This window comes from Poecilia reticulata, chromosome 14 (genome assembly GCF_904066995.2).
Source record: "Poecilia reticulata chromosome 14, P_reticulata-male-v2, whole genome shotgun sequence".
NCBI lineage: Eukaryota > Metazoa > Chordata > Actinopteri > Cyprinodontiformes > Poeciliidae > Poecilia > Poecilia reticulata.
In genome coordinates, this window is record NC_088843.1 from 17186445 (window position 1) to 17205770 (window position 19326).

The 19326-nt window shown below is 40.8% G+C and overlaps 1 protein-coding gene across 1 annotated transcript in view; it reads left to right on the plus strand.

Annotated features, from left to right (window-relative positions):
- Positions 1–19326, plus strand: part of med13a (mediator complex subunit 13a) — a 94625-nt gene that overhangs the window by 18521 nt on the left and 56778 nt on the right. The window contains exon 3 of the mRNA XM_008428196.3: positions 13449–13617. Coding sequence (XP_008426418.1) covers positions 13449–13617 — 169 coding nt within the window. The remainder of the gene's footprint in view (positions 1–13448; positions 13618–19326) is intronic.

Genomic DNA, 19326 nt, shown 5'->3' on the forward strand with positions numbered 1-19326 from the left:
CCTCTGCTTTAGATAAATAATCAAATACTTGCGGGCGTTAAAGTGCTCCTGCTTCACTGCAAACATCAACCCTAGATATTAAGTTGTCTGTCCAGATACTAGGGGGGGAAATGAGCTTCATTATTTCCCCCTTAATAACCAAGCTACACTGAAAAAGTTGCGTCTGACTTCATCTGCTGTTTTTATTAAAGAAACCAGCTTTGTTTGGTGTCTTAATGACTTCACCAGAACGTCTAGATGCCTTCCTAAAACATTTTCTGCTACATTAAACGACAAGCTTCACCAAATATATCAATGGTATAGAGAGAGAGTGACAGTGCAGTACTTAACTGCATGTAATCAGCTTATATTTTATTGCGACGGTGATGCTGCTTACAGATATTTTTATATATTTAGCAGCCTTAGTTACTATTACCGGGTTTAAAATTAAATTAGCAGATGTGTGCTCACTAACGAGCTAACAAGCAGAAGCTGGTGAACGTGAATCGGGCATCAGTGTGTCTTAGAACTGGACAAGAAAGACTTAAAATAGACGTTTTTGTTCTCATTAATGGATTGACATGTTACCTTATCTGACTACCTGCCCAGCAGCTAATGCTAACAACGTTAGCTACTACTAGATGTTGCAAATACTCACTTTAATTCCTACAAAAGCCATTGAAGACTGGCAACGGTTGTGTTCAGTTCAATAGATGAGGGTAAGAATCTTTTATTTCCCGTTTATTTGTTAGCTTGTTAAATAATTATTAATGTATTTATTACCGCCGTAAGTACATGAGCTTTGAGGAGCTTTACTGTCATTATCGGCCGTTATTTATTTATACTGGGGCCAGATGGGGTGGCACAGAGCAGTCAGTGTTACACCGCTCTGCAGTTGGACAAGTTTTAACAAATATTCTACAATACCAATATTGAACCTTTGCAGTTTGTCGCATCCTGGATTAGAGATTAGAAGGAGTTTATGGACGGACTGTCCTAAAATGCTTGAGGAGGATGCTTTATCAACCTGGATCTCCAGGTTGATAAATGAGCTTGAAACTTTGTTGGGATGTGAAATGTCTTCCTGTCGCCACACACAGTTCACCACTTGCTCCATGGCTTTTTTAAAATTTTGACTTTCTTCTTTGCCTCCCAGGAATTCTGGAGGAATTCTCTTGCATTTTGCAGCTTCTTTTTACCGTTTCGGGCAGTGTTGGCGGTAAACATGAAAATCCACTCTTGTCCCTTTTTTTTTTGTTCTTCTCCTTCTCCTTCTTCTTATTATTATTTTGGGCGTCTGAAATGGCGCTCGCTCGTTCCCCGCCACCCTCTTCCACCCTCATTAGATTAGCAGCCTGTGAAAGTCTTTTAATTTTGAGCAAGTGCCATTTGTGCGTACCAGTGTGTCAGTAATCCCCGCTCTCTGGGGGAGACGAGGAGGGAGGAGGAGGGAGCCGCAGAGCTGGGGAGTAGCGAAGGGCGGAAAACTTGAGGGATCTTTTAACGTCTGGCTCTTAATCACCATTGAAGGAACAAACCACCGAGCTCCCTCTTCTTCTTACGCTGCCGGACGACCCGCCCTGCTCGCTCTGACACTACGAGAAAACCAATTCTAATCTTCCCCTGGCCATGCACGGGAATTATCCCCAACAAGCGAGCGCTGTTGCTGAATTAAACAGCTTGCCTCCCCCATCTTACCAGTTCAGCATAGGCATGCATTCTCATGCAAATGATCTCTCCAATCCTTCTCCTGACCATAGGCATCCGACATGAAAGATAAATAGCCGCTTTTTTTCCCCCCTCTTTTTTTTTTTTACGATACACAAATTTTCCCTTCAATTTGAATCAACCACTGCACAGTTTGCAACAAATTCAAGCAATGTTCTCATCTCCTCAATGAGTCGGAGACAAATGGATGCTCTTTTTTTTATTAGTAAAGCTGAGAAATGATTGGACGTAACAGGGAAGGTCAAAGGGAAGAGGCAGTCATCTGCTGCCTATAACATTTTATCGCCGCACCATCTCTGCTCTGGTCACCGGAGTCCCCACATGTATTCATTGCTGGGCGCTGCAGCCAATCTCCTGGGATTGCTAAAAGAAGAAGTGGGGGATGGGTCCGACTGTCTCCTCCACTAGTTTGATGAACATTGTTTGAGATCCATGCGTTGATGGAAGGGGATAGAAGCTGATGATGGCAGCTCTATTTAAACTTTTTTTTTTTGTATCGTCTGGAATTGGTTATCGTCTTTTTGTCAGTGGTCTCTGGATTATGTGGAGGTTTTGTGACTCAACGAGTTCACAAGTTCTCCCCCCCCACTTTGTTGTTTTTTTTGTTTGTGTCATGACTTTCCTCTGTGCATTTGAATCAAGGGTGAAATAAAAGGGGCTCTGTCTTGCACCTCAGGGCGGAACATCTAGTTCCAAAGGGCATATTTCAGTAGTCTGTGCAGGGCATGTTGACTGAAAGTTTCACTTTCTTCCAGGTCAGCCTGGTTTTTCTTTCTTTTTTCTCTCCTTTCTGTTCTTTGATGATATTTCAGCAGAAAATTATTGAACTGCTTTCAGTGCAGCAGAAAAAAAAAAATCTGAAGCTCTGCTTTAAGAATGCAGATGTTTGCTGACAGCAAATGTGAGAGCATATACTGACATGTCCCAGTTTGTTACCATCCCAGGCTTAAAATAATGTCATCAGTTCACATCAGAAAAGTAGGAAGTTTAGTTCCTTTTGGTATGGAGAGAAAAAAAATTCTTTACAAAATAGTGGAACATTTATTGAGCACTTCACATATCTTTTTCAAAATACATTCAGCTGAAGCTTTTTTTTTTTTTTTTTTAGATTTTAGACTGGTCAGATGTTTATGTTGTCCTGTTATTAATTATCCACAAATTGCCTCTATACCTGGGACACCTTCTGTATAGAGTTTCATTTACTTTACTGTAACAATAATATCATCATTGCATAATTTTGAAATACTGAGTGAGTAGAGAATATCTTTCATTTCCACCACCTACTGGTATATGTGTACCTTCAAACTGTTACCATCTCAAGAGTTTGATGTTCTCAAGTCGCTTTAATTCTGTTGATAAATCTTGTAGTGTGTGATCCTTCAGCAGGTTTGGTTAAGTGTCTAATCCCCAAATTTTTTTTGTTTGGGTTTTTTTTTTGCTACGAGAGCCAAAATTGTTGGATTGAGATCATACTAAGGCAATGAAATTAAGAGGAAAGTTAATTTTTGAAGACATTTGATATTTTTATCTCTCAGACTTAATTGAAGCAAGCAAAGTAGTTTAATTTTCCTCTATAAAGAGTCTGTAAGTCATTGTCGAGCCAAAGATAAAAAGGGTCTTGCACAGTTGCCATGATAAAAAAGAAACAGGCAAATCATATCCAAAAAAGATTTGGAGCTCCATTGTATTTTTTTTGTTTGTTTTTTGTTGGGCACGTGTCATCAATTGCTATAAATAACCAAGTTTAATCAATGAAACATGGTTGATAGAGAAATACTTTACCAAAAAGAAAAAAAAGAATAATAATTTTGTCTGTGAAAATCTTCCCCTAAAATAATTTTCGTCCTCATCGACGACCTGTGCATGCAGTACAGATTCTCTCTAAAATCGACTTTTTTGAGCTTTATATCATGTTACAATGTTATTTTCTCATCCAAAGTGTTTCTTTTGAATCCTTCCGATTTTTTCCCTAACTCAGATGATGAATTTTCCAAAAATGTAAAAGTGAATTCATATTACTGCAAAGAAATCCAGGCATTTCACACAATTTTTGCCAGGAATTCCAGCCCTCTTGTGCCTCTGTAATGGCTTGTTTCATAAGTGCCCTTAAAGGACTTCATTTGTGGAAGGAATACTTGACAAGGAAGCTTCTTTGGCAACAAACACACTGGTAAACCTCTCCGCTCACTTTTATGAGCTTCTGTTCATGCATGCTCAGCGGTCCTGTTGCTCAAAGTGGCAGATGTGTTTTCACGTCTCCACTTATACGCCGAACATGTTAAGAAGAAGCTGCTCCCCCACTGACGGCTGTAATTGTCGAACGAGAGATGTGTTTGAGTGGAAGGGCTTCCATCGGCTGAAAGGTACGATGGCGTATTGTACATAGAAAAAAAGGAGTACATTTCCGCCAAAAACCAAGAAAATTTCAGAGCTCCAAAAGTTTAAAAATTTGCAAGAAAAAGCTCAGAAATTTTCTAGGAATTTTCAGATATTTATTTTTTTTTTTTAAATGTATGACTTTGGAAACTCTGAACTGTCCAAGTTCCCCTCCTTCCCCCCAAAAAATATTTCAGAGTTTTTTTGGAATCTTTTTTTTCCTTCTGCAATTGCCCTAATGTGGCATCGTAGGAAGACAATATGTGTAATAAAAACTGTGGTAAATGTTTGTAAAAGTCCGACTCGGCACCTGTAATCCCGTCGCACAGATTGCTGCGACATACGTTGCCTCCTCGAGCAGTCGCAGAAGCAGTGACACGCACCGCGACGACCCAGTCGTGAGATGATGTAATACATAAGCGCCAGAGTCCAACGAACGCCAAGCACTCCCCACAACTCCAGGCAAGGATTCAGGAAGGAGAAACGCCACTCGCTCTTTGGAATTCCCAAGCGTTATCGACTCGGAAAACCTGTGAAAGTCGGGCAGAAAGATGACATTCTTTCGCCCGGCCATCAGCATGAACAAAGTGTGTCCAGAAGCATTAATCGGGAGGCTCGTGTGCGTCCCGTCCATGGGGCTTGGCGGGCCGAGAGGATGTGCATCAAAGAACAATTAGACACACTTGGTTAACCTTAGCTCTGGAGTGGTGCCGCTTCCTCTCCGCTCGTTTCAGACATCTTCGAAACTCCGGGCGCGTAACGGCTGAGATTGATGAGTTGATAAACCCGGACCTGGCTCCTGGGAGGGGAAAAAAGTGGCCGATGGCTTTTGTGCTCGGGGATCAATTTTCCAGGGCTAATCTCCTGCCCTGCGAAACCACCCTGTGCTTTCCTCTTTTCCTCCCGCTCAATCTCCATCCCCTTCTCCTGGTCTCTCTCTGACGAATCTCCTTTGGCTGGCATAGTGCAGAGACTCGGCCATGCGTACCGTCCTGGCCCATGGGTGTAGTCCAGCATTTTTTCTTTTTTTTCCCCCTCATCTCTGCTGAAGAAATATTCTTTAATTAGTAATGGAGACTTTTTACAGAGTGCTCCCTCTCTTTCCTTGCAGTTGAGAAAGATCTGGAGGGAAGGAGAGTGGCTCTAGGCCAGCCTGGGTTCAGTTCCCCTGAGCACCATTGATCATAAGCCATTAATCTTTCTGTTTAATGACTGACTGCTGCTCTAATTGCATAAACCCAGATGAGCAACTTTTGGAGAAAGACACCTGTCTTTCCCCCGTCCTTAAGTTGAAAGAATCCATCGGTCCAGAAAAAACAAGCCATTTAAAATATTTTGAATGCGTGTTCTGCAAGGGCATGGCAGACGTAGTAGTTTTTCCATCCCGGAGACGTGAACGTTCTTTATGGCGCTGCCGTGCTTCTGCCTAAGCGCTCTTATAAAGGTCAGCTCATCTGGGTTGGCTTCATAGGAGGCAGAGACGTGAAAGTGTCCCAAGCTTCACCTGAGCCCATAAATCTTTGTCTAAATGAGGTCGCTCATCGTTCAGCTCCTACGCCGCCTGCTTCCCACCCTGCCTACCACATGCACGCTCTCAGATGTGTAAGCAATCTAGGATCTTAAGCGACCAGCACTGCAGGTTTGAAATCTACGTACCCTTTGTTTGCGTCTGTGCGCATTGAATTATATCAGTATAGAATTCAATGCATTTTTTTAATGCGATTGGTTGAAAATTAATATAACTTTTTGAATCTTTTCGCAAACATTTCAAAAAGATTCCAGCTTAGAGCTGTTGCGTACAAGCCTTCTAAATTTGGAAATATCTCATTACTGTAGTTTTAAAGAAATCAGTGACGACAGATGAGACTCCTGGTTTCGTAGCAGGCAGTGTTTTCTTCAAGTATTTGATTTACGTCAGGATATTTGTCTAAAACCATGCAGTCGGATGGACAGTACGTTTATTTTATCCATTAGGGTACCCTAACCCTATTTTAAATTGGAAATAATAAAGCCATATGACAATAAAGTTGATATAATTAGAATAAAGCTTTAATAGATTGAGTCTGTTTTTGAAGAAAGAAAAAAAAAAACACATTGACGGAGCTGGTCACATCAGATCTAGACTATCAAAGCTGTTGTGTCATAAAAACAACTTTTATTCTTGTAATTTTAGGATGTTCTTTATTCTGGTAAGAATTGCATCTTTACTCTGCTACTATCATGACTATATTCTCGTAATTAAACAAATTCTTGTTATCTGGCCTTTATACTCCGCTGTATAACTCACAGAAGGGATGATTGAAATAAAAGCCACTTCTTGAAAATGTTTGCCATCATTTGTAATTTTGTATTTAGAAAAGAAAGCTAGAACATTTTTTTGATTGAAACCGGAAATCGGATCTATTGTGAAAAAAACTAAAGGCAATATTTTTAAGCTATATCTGGCGTTTCTGCATTGTGCTTGATTTTCATGATGTTTAATAAACAAAATGGAATAAAATACTGCTTTGGGGGGAAGAATATCAACAAAGTTGGTGATTTGTGAAATCTTTACTCTGTTTGTGAAAACGAGGGCAATTCTAAAGTTTCCCAAGAAATTGGACGTGGATAAATGATCTACATTTCCTTATTTACCTTAATTCCTGTCCAGTTGGTAAAAGTCTGGAAAAACATTGAATTCGATGTCAGTACTTACTTACTACTCTGAATGAGTTTGGAAAAAACATATTAAAAGACATATATGAATATGTGTGTGAATGCTTGTTTTGTCCTGTGTGTCTCTGTGTTACCCTGCGATGAATTGATCACCTCTGGTCCACTGACTGCTGGAGATTGGCACCATCCCCCCTGGCAACCCTTAAAGGATACGCGTGTTAGACGATGGATGGATTATTAGGCATGAGAAAACTTAAACTGTCAAGACATTCCTTTTTTCCAGCAAGTGCATGATAAAAATCAGAACTTGTGAAAAATGATCTCTTATGTTGTAATTATATTTAGAAGATGGCCCATATCTTTCATTTGCTGCGTCACAACTTGAAGCTTTTTGACCCACTTATCAACCACTTTGGTTTTGAGTTGCTTACAGCGAAACTCGCTCATTTCACCACTGTTTTTATTTTTATTTTAGCCTTCATGTTCTTCCAGTTCTGAGTTTTAAAGTGAACGGAAATGTCTTCAAGTTTATTTGAGATGGTACATTCACAATAGGACCCACAAAACATTGAAATTTCAACTTGTTTCCATTAGGGTTAGACGATAAATCGGCTCCCGGTTTTATTAATTTAGGGAGATTGGTGATCAGCTTATACTCGCATGTTCAACCAATCTTATCTGCCTCAGCAAAGGTCTAAATATCGGCCTGACAGACCCACCCACCAGGTTATGTCTGCACGTTTACAGCTAAAAATAGTACACTAGTCACTGTTACAACTCAGCAACTTTCTTGCCATATTTAGCAACATTTCAAACATTAAAAAAAAACCCAATAAAAGCAAAATCAGAGCCATCAGGTGAGCCATTTTAAAGATCGGTAATCGTCGATCGGCCTGAAAACTGCAATCGGTGCACCCCTGGTTTCCATTTAAGCAAATACGTTGAAACAGTGAGTTAGCATTTTCGGTAACACTTTGTCACGAAGAAACGGTAAATAATGACACTTGTAATGCAAAGCTGACTCTTTTAATTGACTTTTAATGTAAGTTTTAATGCAGCTCTGCATAAAAATTTTATTATTTGCCAAATAATGTTAAAGTTGATACTTTTAACGCACTTTTAATGCAACTTTCAATGCATATTTGCATTAAAAGTGTCATTATTTGCTGAATCACACTTCATGACAGCAGTCAAACATTCATAAAGACTTGTTCATGACAGCAGTTATATCATGTTTATGACAGTGTCATGTCAGTCTTAAGCACACCCCATCAATTAGTGTTACCACATTTCCTCTAGCTCATGTTTGATGACCAGCCCAGGATTTTCTGAATATAAAAGATTTGAACTGTAACTCAAAAATGTTTGTACTCAAGTGTCAAAACATGAAGCGAAGGCGGTACAAGTTCGCCCTGCAATTGGTGGGCCCAATTGTGAATGTGCCCTTTAATATCTGAATTTCATATAAAAAGGGCAATATAAATAAAATTGATTATTGCTGTTATTAATGCTGTTGTAAAAGCCAACCGCAAGAAGTGTGGAATTTTGTTTTGAAATGGGAACATTTGTAAGAAACAACTTCATTAAGTCACTGCTGCCTCATCAGGCGTCTTAAGTGACACCCTGCCCCCGCCTTAAAGCGACAATGCATTCACAGAGATGAATTTTTCGACTTATGGGAGCGAAAACTTAAGTAGCTATTTAGGCAACCCTCATGAGCTGCCGCATGTTTAGATGCTTTGAAGTGGATTAACGATAATGCCAGCTAAGACTTCTGTTCTGTTTTTATTTTTTTAAACTTTTCTTCCCAAAGAAGACTAATGGGTGTTGCTCGGGGACTTGTGCAGACAAGTGCAATAAGGTCAACAAACATGTTCGGGGATTCGAGCTTTAAAAGTGTCCGCCCCCCCATCCCACCCCCCGACTTGGTTGTTTTTCTGTCCCCAGGAAACCTTCCCGCAATCGTCAGGCGGTGACCGTGACAGAGATTTTTCAGAAGCTATTAAAAATGTAAAAAAAAAAAAAAGAAAAAAAAAGAAAACCGACCCCACCTCCTCATCCTCTGCTCCTGCATGTCGCCCTTCCCCTCGGATGTCTGGGTTTATTCGCCTGCATCTTCTGTGGGAAGCTTCACACAGATATTGTCCTTTCTAATCAGTGTTGTTTTGTTTACAAGAGAACAAAAGCTCACCCTGGACTGCAGCATTACTTAGGTCTGTCTGAAGTGGCGAGCGTCGCAGAGGGCCTCGCGCGGCGAACACCAGGTCATTAGGAACATTTGATGCAAACCAGACGCCCCTGTGTGTGTGTGTGTGTGTGTTTTTTTTTTAAGGGCTTCTTGTTGCCGAAGGGAGGGACTGAGGAGTCACAGGCGACAGGGAGGGCCACAGAAGAGGCAGATGTGGTCTTGGCAGGGAGGGGCGGGTGGGGAGGTTTCTGCCAGGTTATGGCGAAGGGAGGGGAGCGCTGCACCAAGGCTGTAGGTTTTAAACGCCAGCTTGATGTCTTCCTCATCCCAGACACAAGCCATTTCCCCCAGTCCGTGGACGTTATCGCTCTCACCGAGTCTGTTTAAATTTGAGAATCTGGCCCATCTTCTTCTTCTTTTTCTTCTTCTTCTTCCTTTTCCCCTCCTAATGCATCACGAGTGCCTCGAGGGTTGAACTTTCTTTGCTTGTTGACTTTTTGCCCTCTTGTCTGCCTTGTGTCTCAGGATGGCCGCAGCAGCTGCTAAATCACTTAACTCCGACTTAGTTTAAAAAAAAAAAAAAAAAAAAGAAAAACACAAGCTCTCGACTCTCTGCACGCTCTGTTTACTTCCACTATATCTTGAAAGGTAAATGGCTTTATTCTGTTGTTATTTAGCCAGCGCTGTAAATATTTAATAGGAAATTGCTGTTTTCCTTCCCCTTTCCTGCCTTTTGCACCACTTTTCTGTGTTCCCAGATCTTATCCTTCATGATACGCTTGCGTCCAATGAATTAGTTTGGGTCCTCTCAGAAATGGCCGTACACGTAGCCCCCACATCCCCTCAAGTCCTCTGTTTGTTGGCAGCCAGCCTGAGGTTGCTTTTTTTTCTCTTTGGTCGTTGGTAAGGGTTTTATGGCTACTTCAAGTCTACTAGAGTTACAGCTGTTATAAAGAGCTTTAGTGGAGTTGCGATAAATGGCTCCTTTTGAAACACAAAGCTGTTTTTCTTTTCATTCTGCCGTCCTTATGATATATCCGACCTCTCTAATTAAATAGATTTTGTTAATTTCTTCTCATCTGGGTTTAAACAGTTTAATGATTTGGAAATATGGTGAAGTCGTCACGAAAGATAAAGTAACATTTCTAGCTTGGTTGTTTTTTCTCTCCCTGCGGCACCAGAATCCACTGGGTTTCTGCGCAGTGTTTTATACTTTATTTCTTGCCTTCCTTTTGTCCTTGCAGTGATTTTTGCAGGTGTTTTATTTTCACACCTGACCCTGATAAAACTATCTGCTGCAAAATGTCTGCTGCTTTTCATGTTTACATATGGGCCTGAAGAGAATTTAGCTTATTGGAGTCCAGAAGAGTCTGAAATGGGCAGTTGTTCCTTTTGGTTTTACGTAAATGCTGTGCAGCTGGGAAGATTATTTTGCCCTTGCTTTTAAACTTTTGAACATGTGTAACCATGGCAACCATGTATAGCTTTTACAAATGGGAGTGGTTGATTGGCGTCTTAAAATCTAAAACGGAACCTAAACCCCAAATCACAGAGGAATTGATCGGGTTTCCTAGTAACTATTGTGATAAACAATAACATTTTTATTTTGAGACCGATTTCAAATTACATACTGATAATGTCATAATAATGCAAGGCCACTCTCTCGCAGACCAGTAAACTTTAATTTTGTAAAGAACAGCCCATACTCTAACTAGAAGATATTTTAAATATCCAAAATTCAACACCACAACCAAAAACAATTGACAAAATGGAAATAAAAACCACACTCAACAGAAAAAATAAGTAAAATTGACTTTGAAAAAGTATTTATCATCAGAATGGAAATGTTTGCGAGTTCATTGATTATAATTTGATTAATTGCTCAATGCAACAGGCTTAAGCTGGACCAAAGAGCAGAGTAGAGGTAGAAGTCCAGACCATATCTTTATAGTCATAATTGCCCAGGATCTTATCCCCAACTCCAACATCTCTCTGTCTGGCTTCCACCCAGATGCAGATATAAAGAGGTATGACAAAAGCTAATGTTTTGGATTAGCAGTGCTTTCCAGGAACTGATGGTGTCATCCGCCATATGTTTCTGTGGAAAACATAATTCCTGGCGACTGAAGATACTTTCATGATGAGTTATGACAACTGATCGTCCAGTGGACTCAGTTTGATTTGGGGACCAAAACTGCAACATTTGCTGCATTTTCAGCTGCTGGCGATGAAGACTTGATCTTCAAAGATGTAAACAAGAATGGAGTGACGTGAGAGTTTAGCGGTTGTATGTACGATTTCTCTTTCGTCAATGACCATGAGCCTTGTCTCTCGCTGATGGTAGACTGTTTTTGTTGTATTTACCCAGAATGCCCTGTGCTTTGCTTCCCTTCCTGCTTTAGGAGCGGTCTCCGGTCCGCTTCCATTCACAGTTGCATTCAACCAAACAGACCTAGGTTTTTAGGCGAACCAGAGTTCTCTGATTTGGTCCGCATCAGACTGGCGGACCAGTCTGATGCGGACCAAGACGTCTAGAACGTCTGGTTCCTCAAATGAACCAGACGTTCTAGACAAATGAACTGGAGTTTGATTAAAGCGGACCGAGCAGATCTGGTGTGAATTCAACCTTAATTTTTCTTTGGCACAAATAAAGTATTTTTGGATGGAGTTGAGTTGAACCACTCTCTTAGATATTAGTTCCCTCTAAATTTATCCAATTGTCATATTTAATCAGCAGGCAAAGGGCTCATTTAATCATTCAGTGAAGCCGATGAAGTCACTTCTGGGCCATCTTGTGCCTCCTCGTCGCTCCCCGTACTTATTATGCCCGAGCTCACACGGAGACGGCACACTCGGGGAGATGTTTGCTGCAGACTTGACTGAAAGGAGCTTAAGTGCTGTAAGATGTGAGCAGTGGCTGTTAATGAGATTAGACCTGCATTCAGGCCAGCGCAGAATGTGATTCAGAAAGCAAGACTGATACGGGTCTAATGGCACACTTCTTTATTGTAAGCAGCAAGGCAAGCGCTCGCTGTGTCTTTTGTAGCCCGTCGTACCAAATAGTAGTTGTTTGTTTTCTTTTTTCTTCTTCTTCTCCTTTCTTCACACACTGCACAAGATGCAAGTTTAACTGGAATCTTGCTCTGTGCATGTTGCTGTTTGATGGCTTAACAGCACTAGTGTGGGAACAATACCTGGGCTTAGACGTAGACTGCTTATGCAGCATTTTACAACATCAGTTGGTTGAAGTACAGCATCACTGATCGACTTAGGTTTGCTCTGGATACTCTAGTTCTCATAACTAAATGCAAAATGCTCCTCAACCTTAAACGTTGTGCCCTTCTTAAATCATCTTGTATTGAGACCTGGGTGCTTAAAATGATTCAGCAGCAGGGTTTCTACCCAGCCTCACTCTGTCTAACTGAGCACTTTTGCTGTCATTTACATGGCATCTTCTCGTGATGCCATGTAAATGACAGCGTTCAGGCTCGCTGTTTTGCATTTCAGGAAACGGGCCGTTATTTTCACGGTGTCCTGAACGTCACGTTCGACAGGAGTTAGGTTTTTTTGTTGTTGTTGTTTTTATCGGCATATTGGGCCAAAAGACTGAAATGAATGGACAAGATATGCATGTGTTTTACTTGATTTTGCTGCTGGAAAACGCTGATCTCGTATTGCTTCTCTTTGTATTCTGCCAAAATGTATATAAAAGGAGAGTTTGGGATGAGCATTTGTGTGTGTGCATATATATAATTTGTGTATAAAAATTAAATTCAGCAGGAATTGGACGGCTGGTTACTGATCTCCATGATCAGAATATTCATATGTTGGACCAAATGCAGGACTTGGAGCCAGTTACTTTAGAGTAATTGGATTATTTGAATTAAACCAGAATTAAAGATGTCTCTTCCTCCAAAACTGCAGATAAATTGCTCAAATCTTCGCTGAAATCTTCCGATTCTTTGTACTCAACTTTAGTTGTTTACAGCTTGAGTTACCTTGATTACATCACAAGATGGCACTGGCGTTTGACCCAGTTAGTACAGACCAAAACAGCGACACTCTGTATTCATAATATTTTGTGAGAAATAGTTATAAATATAAAGCTTTTGCGTGCACAGAATGAAAGCACAGTAGTTCAACTTCTTAAATCATGTTAGTGGTTTTGATGCGTCAGTGACGCTTTAGGTGTGCTATGCTGGTACAGAGTCATTAAATACATTTGTAATTAAGTATTATGTCGATTTAAAAAAAATGTTTCAAGTAAATTCCATTTTTCTGCATCGGCCGATATTAAACTTCAGATATCGGTATCGAAAATGAAAAAAATGGATCGGTGCATCCCTGATCTCAAACAGGTAGATTAATATTACATGCTTGTCACATCGGCATCATTCAGTTCAGCGTTCTTCCCACCGTTTTTGTTTTTCGCGCTCTTACGCCTAACGTTGTTTGTCTCGGAGATTCCTTACGAACGGGTGAAGTGAGAATCACCACTTTTTTTGTCTTTCTCTTTTTCCAGCCGAGGACGACGACCTGTGGGAGAACGGCCTTTCCTACGAGTGTCGCACTCTGCTGTTCAAAGCCATCCACAACTTGCTGGAGCGCTGCCTCATGAACCGCAGCTTTGTGCGCATCGGCAAGTGGTTCGTCAAGCCCTATGAGAAGCACGAGAAGCCCATCAACAAGAGGTACGCCACAAACTCCTCCCCTCGTCTGTTTTCTGCCTCGTTGCCGTTTAAAACTGTATTACGCTCATTAATGTTTGGCTACGAGAGCGATATTCCCTGCTTTAAAAAATCCTGAAACGGCAGATCGTTTTTGAAAATATTCAGTGCTCTACATAACTCTTGTGATATTAGAGTTTAAATATTGGCCACAGAGGTGCTTTAGTGGCCCCATTGTCTGCCTCATATCTTCCCTGTTACTCTGAGTGTGCATGCAGCTGAGCCATCCTTCTTCTCGCCGCTATCTGCTGAGCTGGATTTCTTACAGTCAGTGTCTGGTCTTATAGATAACAGATGCAGTACTTGTGTACTAAGGAAACTGTGGCCATGGTGGCTTTTCTTTCTTTTTCTTTTTATTTTGTTTGCGCTTGCTCTCAACTTCTCCACTCTAAAAAAAAAAAAATTCAGCTTGTTGTCAAAGATGCTTTTTAGGTTGTTGTTTTTGAGTTTTGTAGCTGCACCTGATGCTGCAGGTTTCATACTTGTGTAAACGCAACAACAGGAGAGAGTTTGATAAGGCGGCTGTGTTTAAGAGAGAGTAGGGGGAGCTGTACATGGTGTTGTTTACTGTTTAGCTGATAATCTGCCTGCATCTGGCGTTTATTGTTTGGATTCTTGCTAGATTTCCCTTTGACTGGTTTGAGGACGTCATGATGTTAACATGGTAGTATTGAGAGGCTTGTTGTAGGGATATAAAACTAATTGGATAACGTTTGCTTTTTTTCCATGATTTTTTTGTGTATGTATTTAATTCAGAGTTTATATGCAGACTAGAAAAACGTTACATTTGTTTGCAGAACAGGAAAATGAGCTGTTTTGTTTCTTTTTCTTTTTTTTGACCATATGCAAAACCCCGAATTGGACTTTTTCACAGCAGTCTGAACGGCCCACAAAAATCTGACTTTTGCCACTTCCATATGCGGTACTGATTCAGACACACATCTGATATTTATCATAGCACCTGCTGTCTGAACGATCATGTTGCATATAATCCGACTTTTATGTCACTGGCGTGAGACAAGTGTCACAATTCTGCACCCAAAGAAGCCAGATGTGGCAAATCCAGACATAAACAATGGCTGAAAATTATAATTATGTGTCGGTAAAGCACGTTGCCTCCCAATCCCACCACTCTCAGCTCTGACTGCACATCTAAACAGACTTCTCTGCAGAAAAAAATTGCAGTCATCATGCCACAAAATGACATCGCTAGTGGCGCATTCTCTTGATTAGCTCCCGTTGTTTTGTTACGATTTTGTGACAATCGTGTCGATTCTGGATAGCTTTTAAGTAAAGCTATTTTATGGCCGTTTACGGCAGCGCCATGAATGGTGTGCTGCCGTGTGACGTCAGAGTTCTTCTTCTGCACGAGGGGGTCGTGCGAGTTGCAAACCGTTCACACAGACGTCTGACTGCGGTTGCATTTAATTAGTTTTATGAATAAACAAAAAAAAAAGCTGAATGGGAATTGAGCATCTAGATGTGCTGCATGAACTCAGCCTGAGACATGTTATTCCTTCTTTGTTATTCCTTCTTACCTTCAGTGTTTCCTTCCTTTTTTTCTTGTTTTCTTCCTTTTATGCTTTTTTCCCCCCATATAAGCTTCAATCGATTCTTCCTTCCACTCTCCATCGAAACAGACCCGGATACAAAAATCAGCATAGTGATTTCTTGTAAATATACTGAAGCCTGGCAACTAACTGCTAATTTAAGTAGGTAAAACTAAGATAGATTAAAAGATGAGCGGCAAAAGCAAATAAGGCGGATTAGCAGTGTTTACCAACAGTTGGTGGTGTCGTCCAGGACATGTTACTGTGGAATATCTTTGAGCTTTTGGCCCGACACACAGAAACTGTCTTTAGACAGAGGCTTTTATTTATTGCAGAACTGACTGCTGGTGATGACTCGTTGAAGATACCAGGATGGTTAAAGTTACAGCATTCAATTTTCCTATGAAAATGCATGAAGTATTTTTCAGTTTTCAATGGAATTAAGATGTGAAAAATGTTTAGGAACTCTGCTGATAAGTTACGACTGTGCACATGCAGGATTTTAGCCTTACAGATCTTTACGTCTGTGGTTCTGCTGAGGGGAAGTTGAAAGTTCTTCAGTCGTAACACAAGCACCTGTGCTCCTTCTGGGCTCATCTGTGTTTTCCTTCCCTCATTCGCATTCACAGTTCAGTAAAATTCCATCTTGGGAATCGTTTTAACGTGTAATCCAACCTGACTTTATTCTCAGCTGTAATCAAGGGTTCTTTCTAAAAGGTATATTTGTTAAATATCTTAAGTGAATAATTGACGACTGGAAAAACACTTTCTAACTTTAACAAGCATGTTTAAGCCCTGTAGGCTTTTTTTTCTCTTTTTTTTTACCTATTTGTGCTGATTACAGAAGGCCCCAGTCAAGGAAAAAAAAAACCCACAATGGTCTTTTCCTTCTCTCTCTCTCTCCCTCCCTCCCTCTCTGTCTCCCCGCTCCCCCCGCCCTCCTCTTCATCCCCCTCTGCTGTCACAAAGCAGACTGGGCAGGTTATAAATAGTGGTGAATCTCTGTTGTTGTTGAGGATGTTTTCCTCCTTCCTTTGGTTCGATCCACTGTAACCACAACAACCACTCCGGGATTTTGATAATCAAAGAACCACAAAGATACGACAGAAGATTCTCCATTGACTTTTTCTCGGTTGGTTATTTTAACGCTAAAACTAACAAACCGATAGTAAATGGATTTATCCATCAAAAAAAAAAAAAAGTTAAACCCTAATAAAAATATGTTTAGAGGGTTAAAAAAGGCTTGTTTTTGTCTGTTGCTCCAGATAGTTACATCCACTTCTGTGAACATCTAAAAAAATGCTACAAAATCTGTCAATGGAACGTTTCCTGTAGTTACAAGGCCAGTTAAACTCAGAGCTGCTGAATTTATACAGACTGCTGGGACTAAGGATGGGCTGGGAGGACACAGTGAACATTACAATTAAGAGTTCACAACTACTTTTGGTAACTTTTCAGCTTTAGTGGTGTTAATACTGGAAACAATGTACTGTAAGGCTTCTATATTTAGCTACAAAATCAATCTGTAACAAATGTTTCTCTAACAAACTTTTTTGCTCCTAGCAGTCACTTTGTCATTACTTATTCATCTGTAAAGCTTTAACTGTCTGCACATGAGAGATTGAGATGAATAATCAATGTTATTTTAGTTAGTCTAGAACATTGGACATTAAAAAAAAAAGTTTTATTAGTGACAATCATAATTAAGTTCACTTAGGATCACTAGAAGCAATATCTGCCTCTCAGTGTAATTTTGAAATTGTAAATATTTCTACTTCCTTCTAACAGGCTGCTAACATTTTTACATCCTTTATGCTTCCTGGTAGTTACTTTGATGCTATTGCCTGCGCTGTAAACAACCGTCCTCCACTTCAAAGTTAATGCTAATTCAGGACTTGGAAGTGTGGCCAACATGGCCTGAATGGCTTCCTACACTTCCTCCGCTGCCGTTGCTAAAAGGTGGAGTACAATTCAATGCATAAAATTGATGTCATCACTCACAACTTGTCCTTCTGTTCGCTGATTGGCCTTATTGAAAAATCTACCGGAGGGACCCCAAGAGAACGGGAGAAAACCCAGACTGTTCTGTAAGTGAGATTCCCCCCCCCCCCGAGTGGAATAGCACAGGAAGGCAAACGGCCAAGCTAGCTTCCTGGCAGATTAAAGCTAAAAGTAAAAGAATAATAAAAAATAATAAAATCAGCAACTTTTCTGTGTTCTAATTATCTTTCCCTTTTCTTTTCCCTCCGTCAGACCTTATTAAGTTTATAATAAACAAAAAAGCATCTCCACACCAAAATAACCAGCTTTATATCTTTGATGCCTGGGTCAAAAGCTTATTAACATCCTTATAATGCTAACCTGATTTAACCTGAAAAAGGAGAGCAGTATTGCAGAGATTTATCTGGAGTCCCCAGCAGCAGTGAAAGAGAGAGAGAGCCAGCACGTCTGCTTCTTTCTCAGAGACCAGCGAAGTCATAAAAATGGGAATCGGTTTAAAACTGTGAGGAAGTCCTTCACTTGTTGTCCTTAAAAAATCCTTCTCGACGGTACATTGATTTAAACCCACTGTACTGTGACACCTCTTGTTCCTCTTCTTTAATTTAGATTCACACAGTGAATTGACTGCCTAACACGGCTTATCATTGCTTCACCTCCAAACGCGTTGTCTCTCTTGTTGAAGAGCAGGCCAGAAGCTGCTTTGCATTGGCCTGCTCTCTAAACCAATTTGCATTGCATATCTCTGTTGGAATTCAGCCACTAAACTCTGAGAATTTGTTTGTTTAATTAAATTCTTCTGAACCATGCGGCGCTTTAGATGTCTTAAACAAAAACGCTTTCAGTTGGGGATTCCCACGGAGTGCTTTGGTAGAGTTGACGGTTTCGTCGTCGATACGATTTCCATTTGTGCTCAAGACTCCGACGTTATCGGATTTACTTTAAGGACCAGAGTACGCCAGAGAAGAAAAAATGTGCTGAAGGTCCTTTTGATACAGGATAGATATCGAATGAAACAGAAACTGAAGAACTCGATAGATGACCTCTGTCTATATGTTGAAGTGCATTTGAGTTTGATCAAACTTTATTGCGTGGTCAAAGTTCATGTGAAGTATTTTGATGTAAAGTATTGAGTCTGGAAAAGTATGAAATTTCCATGCTCAAAATGTGTAAAAACGCTGAGGGATTCTGATTGGCTGTGTCCAGTCTCTGGTTGATCGATCCAGAGCTGCTTTGCATTGGTTTTGAGATTCAAAGACTATGATACATATATATATACGATTAGTAGAAAAAGAAAATACATTTTCGTAAAGTTATATAAAAAGACAGAAAACCACTGGAGAGAAAACTCTTGGAGTTATCCTCTTTGAGCCCAACTTAACACTTTTCTGTATTTACTCATGTCGTTCTCTCAGTCCTGACTTCACGCTCTGCTTTTCCCCGGTAGCAGTCATCGACCTCGGTGCTCGGTTCTTACCCCCCACTTGTTTAGCAGCTAGATTTGACAGCGGTTCAAGAACGTTCCCGTGCGAACCTGTAGGGGGAAGACACTCGATACCCCGCTGCTCCTCTGTCAGCTTCGGCGCAGCATCCAGAGCCACCAGTTGGTGGAGGCTGTTGTCATCTCACAACCTCGACCCCTGACCTCAGCCGTAGCTGGCCTGTAGACCCTTGCGTCATCCCTCACACCCTCCTCTGAAAATCTTGACTAATTTTTACCACGATGGCAAACATTTTTCATCCGATTTCAATATTAGTTGAAATTGACAGTAAAATAAGAAAGCAACAATATAATTGTTTGCCTGTGTGTTGATACAACTGCAGGTGATTTTCTTTGTCTGGGGTTCAGGTTGGCTGTTTCCGTGAACCGTCCTCTGCTGGAGACTTGGAGAGGGAGAGAGAGCACAGGGGGACGGTGGGAGTATGGGAATGAGAGAGGGAAAGCTCCTCTCCGTTGTCATGGCAGCAGGAAAATGCACCCTGGGATGGTGTGTTTCCAAGGTGAAGCGGGATGCTCGTGGTCTATTGGCTGCCTTCAGACACACCGACTTGTCGACTTGTTCTTAATTGGCCGCATTAGAGAAACCGAGAGCAACATTAAATCCCGTCTGCTTTGATGTTTTAG